General features: G+C 42.2%; 1 protein-coding gene across 1 annotated transcript; it reads right to left on the bottom strand.

Annotated features, from left to right (window-relative positions):
• Positions 1-71: 71 nt before the first annotated feature.
• LOC121850444 (tyrosine-protein phosphatase non-receptor type 22-like) lies at positions 72-5,751 on the bottom strand. The gene is made up of 7 exons (XM_042342223.1): positions 5,622-5,751; positions 5,149-5,257; positions 4,672-4,748; positions 3,742-3,837; positions 1,928-1,966; positions 1,766-1,837; positions 72-488 (listed from the first exon to the last, which is right to left on the bottom strand). The coding sequence occupies exons 1-7, from the start codon at positions 5,709-5,711 to the stop codon at positions 417-419; spliced, it is 555 nt and encodes a 184-aa protein (XP_042198157.1). The 5' UTR covers positions 5,712-5,751; the 3' UTR covers positions 72-416.
• Between the last annotated feature and the right edge of the window lie 8,073 nt (positions 5,752-13,824).

Below are 13,824 nucleotides of genomic sequence, written 5' to 3'. Positions count from 1 at the left end.
AAGCAACACATGAACCAGCAGCCTTGTTGAATTAAAAACAGAAGTCGCTGGAAACACGCACAGGTCAGGCAGCATCTATGAAGAGAGGAAAATGTGTGAATGTTTCAGGTCGCTGACCTTTTGTCAAAACTCCTTGTTCTGACGAACCTTAATGAACGCCTTGATGATGTTGTCTGCTCATTGACAAATACAAAATATGGAAGAGATAACAAACATAATTCATCTGAGGCAGAATATCTATTTTAATAATACTAAAACTAAGACATGTTTCTGTATCATTGTGTAGGCACTGGTTTCTGACAAGCAGTTCGGAATTTCTCTGGAGCTAGCGCTCGTCTACATTTTAATAATGAAGGTTTAGTTGGAATTATGCTTCGCTTATATTGCAATAAAGATTAGGTGCAATCCTTGTAATATTATTTACTTACACTTTGAAACTGAACTTTCAATATTCTGACAATATATTCAGATTTGTTTGTCTCTTTTTCCTGGAAAATGTAATGAAAAAAAATTAATAAACATTAATGTGCCAGACCCTGAAACACTTTCTTCCATACTCAATTGCAGTGATATTTAGTCCTAAATTGTTATCAATTCGTGGAGTCCTGTAGCTCAGTGGTTAGAGCACTCGCTTTGCAAGTGAGAGACCTGAGTTCAATTCCAGTCAGGGCGAAACCTTGGGCAAGTTTCCTTACTCCACACAGAGCCTAATAATAATCCCTCCAAAACAAAAAACAATAATAAATTGGTCATTTTCAATCTACGACTGTTTGTGGGACATTGCTGTGCGCAATTGGCTGCCGCGTTTGCCCACAAATATACAGTCAATTCACTTTACAGTCTATTCTGTGAAGCGCTTTGGGACGTCCTCCCGACGTGAAAAGCGCTATATCAAATGCAAGGATTATTATTATTATTATTATTATTAATTCATAATTAATATCCAGAGTAGCGTCACATTCTTATTTCAGGACAACCTTGTGAGATTAGATGTCTCTCACACCCTAACCCTAGTGTGTTGTGAAACAACCAATAACTTAATTTCAAAACAAAACAAATAGCTGGCTTCCCCAAAGGAATACTTTTCTTAAATATTTTTAAGTTTCACCAAGTGTCAGTAATGATTAGCTAACCTGATCGCCTGCTAGTACTATAACTAGTAACACTACTGGTAATACAACCAGTAACATAACGCCACTAGTACTGTTCGTATGCGGGTGGTGTCCCAGATTTCTGCCGCCAGATGGGATCCTGTCTCAAACCGTGGTTCATCTGAACAGCAAGTCCGAGAGCTCAGGACTCAGGCGAACGTTCTTCCATCCGGAAATCATGTGTCGTTGCAGTCGGTTTGACCAACATTGGCTGGTTTGCATTTCGAGAATCTAGCGTTGGCATTGGGTGTGGGAAAGCTTGAAACGCGTCCGAGTCTCTCTTTAGCAGCGACCATGTCTCCCAACCGAATAGTAGCACCGACATCGGCTGTAAATACACAGCCTCTCGTGTCCGCCTCCATACCCCGTGAAGCTGCGCAGCACTGCTCCCGGTGACGTCTGGTCCTCGAGGAGTTGAATGGTTCTAACTGCGCTGTACATGTCTTTGGTTCTAATCTCGTCTTCCTGAATAAACTCAACTGTATTTCCTATTTCAATATTAGTTTATTTTTTAAATACGTTCAGTTTCCTCAACCACTCATCATGATGACAAAAAATATATCAGTAGATTGACAAAAGCATTACCCATCGGGTGAACTGGCAACAATACTCACACAAGTCACACTAAACGGTCCATAGTGACATGGATCCTCACCACTGTAAGCCCAGTATCGCTCACATTTTTTCTGAAAAACAAACAATAACTAAACAGGTTTTTATTTTTTTAAAAACGATGGAGTAATAAATGGAGGGTAGGAAATAAAAGGATACCTTACCCGTCCCATCTCAAATTCACGGCAAGCCATAATTACTATCTAAAGGCAGAAAGAGATAAAACATTTAATATATCATAACTCTAATAGAGGATGCAAAATGTTGCACTGTATTAAAAAGAAATGATTGGCAAGAAAATAGGTGATTCAGACCAACTTGCCCATGCCTGGTATCATACAAAATATTTTATAGAACTTGAAGCATCAGGGGAGAGAGAAATGGTACAAAGCAATTTGTACATTTTAATAAGCCATTATTTTGTGTCAGGGTTTGCTCCTCTAAGAAGACATCCATCCATATTCCTTGTTATTCCTCATACTATTCTAAAGGAATGTAAATATGCCTTAAATTATAACATTTTGAATGGGATAGAAAACCAGTCCATTAAAGGTGGCAGCGTAGGTAGACGTGGCCATAAAAAGATAAAACTGAATTTTTTTTTACCCAAGGGTATGCAAACAAGATAATGAGCCATTCATTTGATATAGCACCTTTTCAAGGACAGAGACGTTTGTTCTTCATGGCTCATACCACTAATTTTGGTCTCATCTGCCTTTGCTGCAGTGCCCTAATGTTGGAGCAAGCAGCACTGTGCATATACCAGATGCCCCCCATCAAACCCCTATACGACTTGAGCATGATTTGGGGGTATCTAAACAAACCTGAGTTGGCAGTATAACTCTACGTGCTGTTTGCTTTGTTTATTGCTGACTCATATCATTTTGGTGAGCAATCACCTTAGGTCTTTTTCAGCTTCACCCAAGGTAAGTTCTATCCTATCAACCGAGTACGTGTTTACCTTCAGTGCAAAATTAGCTGCAGTGAATTAGGATGCAACAAGCCAGTAAAACAAGAGAACATAGTTTTAGAATTGTAACAAGCAATTTTAGGACGGATACTAATAAGGTTTTCTTTACGTAGTCATTTAATCAATGACTGGAACAGATTGCCAGGAAAGATGATAGAGGTCATGACACTGAATTAATTTAAAAAGCAGTTTTATCGTGCAGTGAGGGAGGGGAGGCTGGGTGTGCTGGAAGAACAGTCGATAGGATGCAGGGTCTTTCATCGAAACCGATCTTGCGATCTTATGAATTTGCCAATCATCAGCCCAATCTATATAGCCTATCAACTCTCTTTGTACAACCTTTCGCTGCCTCCTCTACCAGTTGGTAGACACCTTGGTGTCATTTGCAAATGTAACTGCCTTGCACTTAGTCTGTGAATCCAGGTCATCTAGCAATGGAGTAATAAAAATATAAAGTAATATGAAGAAAGAGCTGGAAAGTGGAATTCATATTAAAGGGATACAGACGTGGTAAGCAGATGTGCTGAAAATTTCTATGATCTATTAATTTAATATGCACCCCACGACTTTTTGTGACCTTGCAAGGACAAATGGTGGCCATGTTTGCCTACTACAAGTGCCACTTAACGTGACAGTGATGACTTGTAAAGCGCTTTAAAATATGTCAGTGCGATAAGATGCCATACAAATCAAATTCTTTCTTTATAGGGTTCCTCAGAACATTACAGACCCAAATATTATACAATTTGATAAAATGTATTGGACAAAGAATCCTTCATCACTGAATACATGTATAAAGATGATAGAGGTAAATGGGCAGAATACAGGTAGAAAGACTGATGTCCACAGTAATTTACTATACTTCTATATGCACAAATTGGAGAATTATAGTGTATTGAGAAAATCTGATCATAAATCTGACAGAAAGGAGTTCTCCCCAGTACTTATTTCTTCAAAGCCAGTTTTATGCAATGCAAAAAGAGGTAGCAATGCCACAGTAAAACTTACTGAAACGTTATATTCCCACAACATCCTCCAAAAATCCATCACTGTGTGAGGCAAAGGACCCTGTGTAGCAATATAGGCCTGTGGTCCATATACACCCTGGGGAGGAACACAATTTAAAATCATCACTATATAAATGAACTATTTCAGAAGATCCTTGGTACATTTTCAATTGAATTAATAAATAGCTGAATAATCTTCAAAGTCTATTTTGTTTAAAGAAAACTGTAAACAGTTTTCAACTCTCATTATGTACTCGTGAATATGTTTATCACCAACAAGTAATAAATAAATACTTTCTAATTTGGTGTTTGTGGGTATCTGATGTAACAACCCAAACATATTCCTTGTGCAAACCAATTCCACGTGTAAACCAGTCCATGTGGTATCACTCTTGGTGGGTCTTAGTTATGAGGTGGATATAGTCTCCGACCATCGATGATTGACTTCCCCTGCCACATGCAAATGACATCTGAATATATCAAGAAAATTTTGGTAAGGCATCCACAAAATACAGTCACTTCAACTTATTATAATAATAATAATCCTTGCATTTGATATAGCACTTTTCACATCATCGAGATGTCTCAAAGCGCTTCACAGAATATGCTGTGAAGTAAATTGACTTTATATTTGTAGGCGAAACGCGGCAGCCAATTGTGCACAGCAGCTTTCCACAAACTGTCGTGGATTGAAAATGACCAATTTATTATTGTTTTTGGGAGGGATTATTATTAGGCGTGAGTAAGGAAACTTGCCCAAGGTTTCGCCCTCCCTGAAATGAACCCAGGTGTCTCGCTTGCAAGGCGAGCGCTCTAACCACTGAGTTACAGGACTCCTAATGTATCCCGTGAAGCCCTTTGGGACTCCTGATGTGAAAGTCACTATGCAAGGATTACAATTATGAAGTCTCCATTATAAAACTTGCTTTACCTTGATAAAATTCCCATTGATATAATCAGAATCATTGTCAGAAATGATCAACGACAGCTTCACTCTGCTGTGATCAACTGAAAGATAAAATGTAAATTAGGCACACTCACAAACATTTCCATTTCTGCTTTGATCATCACATGCAGACACCCATCACCAAGAGTATCCAACCCCCCGTTTGCCACCTATACAGGAAACTTCCCGTGTTTGTTTTGTGCATCACGCTGAGAGTTTCTAAAGCTTTGAATTTAAGTGATATCACAGAACAGAAAACGAAACAGATTATCGCAACAAGAGAATACCCGTCCCCATAAGGAAAGGAAGGGCCGGGGACAGGAGCCGAGGACAGGGAAGGAACTGGGACAGAGGTTGAAGCCACGAAGTGCACATTACTTTGACAGTGGAGGAGATTCAACACTGAAAAGAACATCTTAATTTTAAGGTTGCGACAACTCAATAGGAGAAACGTTTGCTTACAGGGTACAATGTCTTTGTATCGGTTCTTCTTAACATTTTCTTGTTTATCTGCGCTGCTTGAAAGGTAGATTTTGTCATTTCTGAATTTCGTCGATTGTCTTTTCAGTCTCTACAGAGGTTTCGAAAATCGCAAAGACTTTATAAACTGTTTTAATCAGAAAAAACGCTCGCGAAAGTTTTTCTCAAATGTTTAGTCGTAATGGAACACAAGAATAAATAGATATAATATATACATTTTTTTAAAAAAAGCTATAGATTAAAATTCCTAAATGCCATCCGCATAGGTTGATATTTAGATTTGGCGGAGAATTTTAATGATGTTTAAGAATCCTCTGAGATCTATGTATCCTGTAGAATAGAGATTAAATTTCTTGCTCTTTCTGGTTTACACTTGTCAGACACAGGTTCCCGGAACAACCATCGCGCCTACTTCACATTTGCACAAATTAATGTAAGTAAAACACATATCTTACCAAAAATTCACCCGCAATATTCTCCTGTTTATCACACCTCTTACTTTTTACCACATTAAGAAATTTCAAGAGAATTTCTTTTTGGTCCATGTTCAAAAACTGCGTTTCTTTTTCTTTCTTTCTCACGGATCTGCAGTGCTCACAATGTCAGTGGTGACGAGTGGATCAGAACGCTGTGTCTCTGGTAATTAACCAATTGAACCTTCTAATTCTCAATGGTCAGAACAGAGTTCAGTCACTGCTCTCTGGAGTCCTAGTGCCCGTCGATACGGCAGTTTTCATAAAGGTGGTTTTAAAGTTACAGTTTTCAAGAAAAGCGTTTCAAGTGCCGTCTTCGAAACTATTTCTAAACATAGATTTATTTTGTCTGTGTTTTTGTGAGGAAGGAAGCACACGCATCAATGTGAAGAAGTATTGTTATGAACCTCTGGAACTCTCTACTCCAATCCCTCCACCTTGTCCATCTCTTCAGAATTAATCTGAAGACTTTCTTCCTCAACAGTGCCTATGCTTTCCTCCCCAAACTCTCTGGCTCAACCTGCACTGTCAAACTCCACCACTATTAAACTCTCCAAGACAGCTGGAGCTGGCCCGGGCTTGCCGGCGCTGGCCCGGGGTTGCTGCTACCTCTGTGGCTTGTTGTCATTTACTGATAAGAGGGGACCCTCCGCCCTTTCCCAAAGCCGCCTTTGTTCCTTTTCCACACACAGAGGAAACCCGATGTGTTCTATCCGGTGAGGATAGTACTTTGTCCGTTTGACATTGGTTTAATGTTCATTGTATTAAACTACAACTTCTATAGTCGAACAATAGTAAATTCTGGGCCTTTATTTGTTGGTTTGAAGCTGATTTTGTGAAACTTGAGATTTGCTGAGTTTTCTCTTTGTGTTTTAAGAGATTTTATACAGAAAGCCTTGCATGTGCGCGCACAGACACTCCCCCCCTCTCCACCCAGTCTCAGGGCCAGGTTTTGAGACCCGGCACCTTCCCCGGTGACGCCTCATCCTCCGGGTAAGAAAAAAGGCTTAATAATAAAACATCTTCATCTAAATTATTTTTCGCAGTTAAAAAAAAACACCTCTTGCATCAGCTGGAAATTATTCCTTTTTTGAAGTCTTGATTTGTGTCAAAAAAATTAGAGGAAACCCGTAAATTGACCCCGAAACCCGGTGCAAAATGTTCCTAATTCTACATTAATCCCAATCATATCCGTGGGGGCATTGACTTTGTGTTTAAATAATAACCGCTCTCCGGGTACAACGCGGGAACGGGTTTAACAACAACAAGATTAGATTTATAGTGCGCCTTTCACGTTGGGAGGACGTCCCAAGGTGCTGGATATTTGGGTCAGGACCCGAGCATTGGGGAGGAATGGTCAGGCTGAGGGAGGGGAGGGAAGGAGGGGGCGAGGAGGGGCAAATGGTCAGGGTGAGGGGAGGGAAGGGAGGGAGCGAGGAGGGGGTAGAGAGTCGAGAGGGGAGCCGAAGGCTCGGTCAAAGAGAAAGGTCTTGAGACCGGCCTTGAAGGAGCAAAGGGAGGAAGCGGCGAAGGGGATAGAGTTCCAGAGCCTCGGAGCTTAGTGGCTGAAGGCCACCGATGTTGGGGCGGGGGATGTGGAGCAGACCGGAGCCAGAGGAACGGAGGGTACGGGCAGGTAAGTAGGGGGATAGTAGGTCAGAGAGGTAGGAGGGAGCAAGGCCGTGAATGGCATTGTAGGTGAGGACGAGGATCTGGAATTCGAATTTAAAGTGCATTAGTTTATTAAACTCAATCATCTGCAAACAGGAGCCAGACAGGGGCGGGGCTAGTGACTGGGGTGGGCGGGACCGGGGCTGGTGACACATGAGGGGCGGGGCTGATGACGAGGGGCGTGGTGGGATCATGACGTTAGCAGAATTTCAGTCTGTAGACCGTATTTGGGAATTAAAGCGAGGTTGTCGCCGTCTTAAAGGCAGGAGCGAAGGTGTATGGGGCATGTGGGTCGTAGACCGCCCACTCACATGCACAGCCCCTCCCCCCCACACACACAGACCTCACCCACACACACAGATCCCCCCAGAAACAGAGCCCCAACCCAGTAGATAAAAACAGTAGAGAGGAAAGATTTTAAATCAGAAAAGCAGGTAGTCAGTATGGGTAGAGGCACGGAACAACACGGGGCAGAAAACTCTAGTGGGAGTAGTTTATAGACTCCTGAACAGCAGTCACAGTATCTCTCAAGGTATAAATCAGGAAATTAGCAGGAGGAAAAACATTAATTGTGGGTGATTGGGACAACCAAATTGGGAAAAGTATGATAGTGGAAGGGTTTATAGAATATAGTTTATAGAATATATTAGGGATAATTATCTGGATCAGTTTGCCGAGGAGCCAACCAGGGAACAGGCCATATTAGACCTTGTTTTGTGCAATGAAGTAGGGCTAATCAGCAAACTGGAAATTAAGACTCCTCTTGGGCAAAGTGATCATACGATGGAATTTAGCATTAAGTAAGAGAGAGAAATAGTTAAGTCCGAAGCAAAGGTTTTAAACTTAAGTAGAGCCAATTTTGCTGGTATGAGAGAGGATTTAGCCAAAATAAACTGGGAAATTAGACTTAAGGATTTGACAGTAGACCAGCAATGGCAGACGTTTAAGGAAATAGTGCGAAAATTCCCAGCGAGCGCGTATTCCTTTGAGGAATAAGAATGCCATGGGAAAGGTGGCCCAACCGTGGCTCACTGGAGCAGTCCAGGGACAGTATAAAGTTAAAGGAAGAAGCTTACCAAAACAGCTAAGATCAGTAGTAAACCTGAGGATTGGGAGAACTTTAAGGATCAACAAAGGAGAACCAAAAAGTGATTAAGAGGGAGAAAATGGAATATCAGGGCAAACTAGCGAGGAACATAAAGATAGACTGCAAGAGTTTTTATAAATATATAAAGAGGAAGAGGCTGTCAAGGGTAAATGTGGGTCCGCTACAGGCAGAGATGGGGGGAATTATAGTTGGGGACCAATGACATGGCAGAGTCATTAAAGAAGTACTTTGCTTCTGGCTTCACCTTAGAAGACACTGAAAACCTACCAAGAATAGAAGAGAACTGAGAAGAAAATGTTAGCGAGCAACTTGGAGGAATTAATATTAGTAAAGGAATGGTTTTAGGTAAATTATCAGGTCTTAAAACTGATAAATCTTCTGGACCTGATGGCCTACATCCTAGGGTTTTAAAAGAGGTGGCTACTGAGATAGTGGATGGTTTGTCTTTGGTCTTCCAAATTCTGGATTGCGGGAACGGTTCCCATTGATTGGAAGATTGCAAACGTGACACCACTATTTAAGAAGGGTCGGAGAGAAAGATGGGGAACTATAGACCAGTTAGTCTAACTTCAGTGGTAGGGAAAATTCTTGAGTCCTTAATTAAGGATGTCATTATGGGATTCCTGGAAGACCATAACGAGATTAGGCAGAGTCAACATGGCTTTACAAAAGGGAAGTCATGCTTAACTAATCTTTTCGAGTTTTTTGAGATGTATCTGCAGGTTACATAGGGGGGAACCAGTAGATGTAGTATATTTAGATTTTAAAAAGGCATTTGACAAAGTGCCACATAAAGGCTATTGCACAAGGTTAAGGCCCATGGGATTAATGGGAACATATTAGCATGGATTGAAGAGTGGCTAATGGGTAGAAAATAGAAAGTAGAGATAAACGGGTCATTCTCGAATTGGCAGGATGTGACTAGTGGAGTGCCACAAGGATCAGTGCTTGGACCTCAGCTATTTACAATTTACATCAATGATTGACATGAGGACATTGAATGTAACATATTTAAATTTGCGGATGACACGAAACTCAGTGGATAGTAGCTCTGAGGATGATGCAAAAAGATTGCAATGGGATATAGACAGGCGAGGGGAATGGGCGAGTAGGTGGCAGATGGAATTTAATGTGGGGAAGTGTGAAGTTATTCACCTAGGTAGAAAAAATAGAAAAACAGTTTATAATAATAATAACCCTTGCATTTGATATAACGCTTTTCACGTCGGGAGGACGTCCCAAAGCGCTTCACAGAACACACTGTAAAGTGAATTGACTGTATATTTGTGGGCAAACGTGGCAGCCAATGCGCACGAGCAATGTCCCACAAACAGTCGTAGATTGAAAATGACCAATTTATTATTGTTTTTGGTTTTGGAGGGATTATTATTAGGCTCTGTCTGGAGTAAGGAAACTTGCCCAAGGTTTCGCCCTGACCTGCCTGGAATTGAACTCAGGTCTCTCACTTGCAAAGCGAGTGCTCTAACCACTGAGCTACAGGACTCTATTTTCTAAAGGGGGAGAGATTAGATAATGTCGGTGTGCAGAGGGATTTGGGTGTTCTTTTACACTAGTCTCAAAAAGTTAGTTTGCAGGTCCAGCAAACAACTAAGAAGGCAAATGTCATGTTAGTGTTCATTGCAAAAGGTTTAGAGTACTAGAGTAGGGTAGTGTTGCTGCAACTGTATAGGGCTTTGGTGAGACCCCACCTAGAGTATTGTGTGCAGTTTTGGTCTCCTTATTTAAAAAAGGAAATACTTGCCCTAGAGGGGGTGCAGCGTAGATTCACTCGGTCAGTTCCTGGATAGGGGACTGACTATGAGATAGGCTGAATAACCAGAGCTATATTCTCTAGAGTACAGAAGAATTAGGGGAGATCTTATTGAAACATATAAGACTCTTAAAGGGCTGATAAAGTAGACACTGAGGGTCTGTTTCTCCTGGTAGGAGAATCTATAACCAGGGGTCACAGTCTTAAAATTAAGGGTCATCCTTTTAGAACAGAGTTGAGGAAACATTTCTTCACTCAGAGGGCAGTGACTTTATGGAATTTATGGAATTCGCTACCCCAGAAGGCTGTAGATGTTCAGTCCTTGAACATCTTCAAGGCTGAGACTGATGGATTTTTAAAAAATAGAGGGATGGGGGATATGGGGATAGCGCAGGTAATTCGAGTTAAGTCTGAAGATCAGCCATGATCTTATCGAATGGCAGGGCACAGGCTCGAGGGGCTGAATGGCCGACTCCTGCTCGTAATTGTTATGTTCTTAACCCCCACATACATACAGACCCCCACGCACATACAGCACCTCCCACAGACACTCACAGCCCCCACCCCCACACAAACACAACCCCCCCACCTCCCCCCACACACACAGGCGCCCTTCCCCAACACACACATACACACAGCTCCCCTCCCACCCCACACACAACACCTCCCCCCAAACACACCACCCTCTCCCACGCACAACCCCCACCCCACACACAGCCTCCCCCCCACAAATACATACACACACAGCTCCCCTCCTATACACAGCACCTCCCCCCATACATAGCACCCCACCCTGACACACACACACACAGCCCTCCCCTCCTCCCCCACACACATAGACACCCCCATACCCTGCCCCCTCCCCCACACACACACATAGCTCCCCCTCAGCACATAGATCCGCCACCCCACACACATCACTCCCCCCCCCACACACACATAGCTCCCCCTCAGCACATAGATCCGCCACCCCACACACAGCACTCCCCCCCCCCCACACACACATAGCTCCCCTCAGCACATAGATCCGCCACCCCACACACAGCACTCCCCCCCCCCCCCCCACACACACATACAAACAGCTCCATCCCACCCGTATACAGCACCGCCGCCCACACACAGCACACGGAGTTACTGGGGTTGGCTCGAGGTTCCTGGCAGCCGGGTCAGGGTTGCTGGGGTGGTTCGGTGTTGCAATCTTTCTCCTTCTCTCTATCGTACTTTGTCTCTCTCTATTACAATCTTTCTCCTCTCTATCACTCTTTCTATCAGAATCTTTCTCCTCTCTATTACAACCTTTTCCCTGTCTGCCACACTCGGTCTCTGCCACACTTTGCAATCTTTCACAATTTCTCTCTCTCTATTCCAGTCTTTCTCCTCTCTATCACACTTTCTCTCTACTGCAATCTCTCCTCTATCACTCTTTGTCTCTATCAGAATATTTCTCCTTCTCTCTATCACTTTCTCTATTGCAATCCTTCTCCTCTCTATCATACTTTGTCTCTCATAATTCCAATCTTTCTCACACTTTCTCTCTCTATCGCAATCTTTCTCCTCTCTTTCAAACTTTCTCTCTCTATTACAACTTTTCTCCTTCTCTATATCACACTTTCTATCTGAATATTTCTCCTCTCTACCGCAATCTTTCGCCTCTCTAACACAGTTTCTCTCCTTTTCTCTATCACAACCTTTAATAATAATAATGATCCTTGCATTTGATATAGCGCTTTTCACTTCGGGAGGACATCCCAAAGCGCTTCACAGAACACACTGTAAAGTGAATTGACTGTATATTTGTGGGCGAACGCGGCAGCCAATTGCACACAGCAATGTCCCACAAACAGTTGTAGATTGAAAATGACCAATTTATTATTGTTTTTGGTTTTGGAGGGATTATTATTAGGCTCTGTGTGGAGTAAGGAAACTTGCCCAAGGTATCACCCTCTGCCTGGATTTGAACTCCGGTCTCTCACTTGCAAAGTGAATGCTCTAACCACTGAGCTACAGGACTTTCTCCTCTCTATCACACTTTCTCTCTATTGCAATCTTTCTCCTTCTCTCTCACACCTATTAGTGCTTGTGATCTGATTTGATGGTGTGTTTGATAGTGTCTCTGAAGCATTCAATAGGAAATTCTAGGAAAGTGTGAATGCTCTAAAGTAATGAATGTAAACACTAGGGGCTAATAATCCCTCCAAACAATAATAAATTGGTCATTTTCAATCTACGACTGTTTGTGTGACATTGCTGTGCGCAATTGGCTGCCACTTTCGCCCACAAATATACAGTTAATTCATTTTACAGTGTGTTCTGTGAAGCGCTTTGGGACGTCCTCCCGACGTGAAAATTGCTATATCAAAATGCAAGGATTATTATTATGTAAATCTATCTGTATTATCTGCTTCAATTACAACTTATGGGAGTGATTTCTGCACAGTGCTGCCCTCTGTCTGAAGAAGTTCCTTCTAAATTCTCATTTCAATCCTCCAGTCACTATCTTATACTCGTGTTTGTCCGTGAAGTCTCGGTCACAAATAGGAACCACCTATTTGAGCTGAAATACGGTGTTGTATTGGTTTCACTTGTGGCATTGTAATTAGTCCTGTAGCTCAGTGATTAGAGCACTCACTTTGCAAGAGGGAGACCTGAGTTCAATTTCAAGCAGGGCGAAACCTTGGGCAAGTTTCCTTACTCCACACGCCTAATAATAATCCCTCCCAAACCAAAAATAATAATAAATTGGTCATTTTCAATCCACGACTGTTTGTGGGACATAGCTGTGCGCAATTGGCTGTCGCATTTGCCCACAAATATACAGTTAATTTCACTTTACAGTGTGTTCTGTGAAGCACTGTGGGACGTCCTCCTGATGTGAAAAGCGCTATATCAAAATGCAAGGATTATTATTATGTAAATTTATCTGTATTATCTGCTTCAATTACAACTTATGGGAGTGAGTTCCGCACAGTGCTGCCCTCTGTCTGAAGAAATTCCTTCTAAATTCTCATTTCAATCCTCCAGTCACTATCTTATACTCGTATTTCTATGTGAAGTCTCAGTCAGAAATAGGAACTACTTATTTGAGCTGTGACACCATGTTGTATTGGTTTCACTTGTGGCATTGGAATTAGTCCTACAGCTCAGGTGGGGAGTCCTGTAGCTCAGTGGGTACAGCACTCGCTTTGCAAGCTGGAGACCTGAGTTCAATTCCAGGCAGAGGGCGAAACCTTGGGCAAGTTTCCTTACTCCACACAGAGCCTAATAAAAATCCCTCCAAAACCAAAAACAATAATAAATTGGTCATTTTCAATCTACGACTGTTTGTGGGACATTGCTGTGCGCAATTGGCTGCCACATTCGCCCACAAATATACAGTCAATTCACTTTACAGTGTGTTCTGTAAAGCGCTTTGAACGTCCTCCTGACGTGAAAAGCGCTATATCAAATGCAAGGATTATTATTAAGGAAACTTGCCCAAGGTTTCACCCTGCCTGGAATTGAACTCAGGTCTCTCACTTGCAAAGCGAATGCTCTAACCACTGAGCTACAGGACTTTTTCCTCTCTATCACACCTCTCTATTGCAATCTTTCTCCTTCTCTCTCACACCTATTAGTGTTTGTGATCTGATTTGATG

Source organism: Callorhinchus milii, unplaced genomic scaffold (assembly GCF_018977255.1).
Source record: "Callorhinchus milii isolate IMCB2004 unplaced genomic scaffold, IMCB_Cmil_1.0 Scaffold19, whole genome shotgun sequence".
NCBI classification, from domain to species: Eukaryota; Metazoa; Chordata; class Chondrichthyes; order Chimaeriformes; family Callorhinchidae; genus Callorhinchus; species Callorhinchus milii.
Note: the sequence above shows the minus strand (reverse complement) of the source record. Positions and strands in the feature narration are given on the sequence as shown.

Excerpts from the sequence above, each read along its gene's own strand:
- LOC121850444 (XM_042342223.1), bottom strand. The coding sequence starts at position 5,711 with ATGGACCAAAAAGAAATTCTCTTGAAATTTCTTAATGTGGTAAAAAGT. Across the intron at positions 4,749-5,148 it reads ATACAAAGACATTGTACCCT|TTGATCACAGCAGAGTGAAG; the intron begins GTAAGCAAACGT and ends TTTATCTTTCAG. Across the intron at positions 3,838-4,671 it reads TCAATGGGAATTTTATCAAG|GGTGTATATGGACCACAGGC; the intron begins GTAAAGCAAGTT and ends GTTCCTCCCCAG.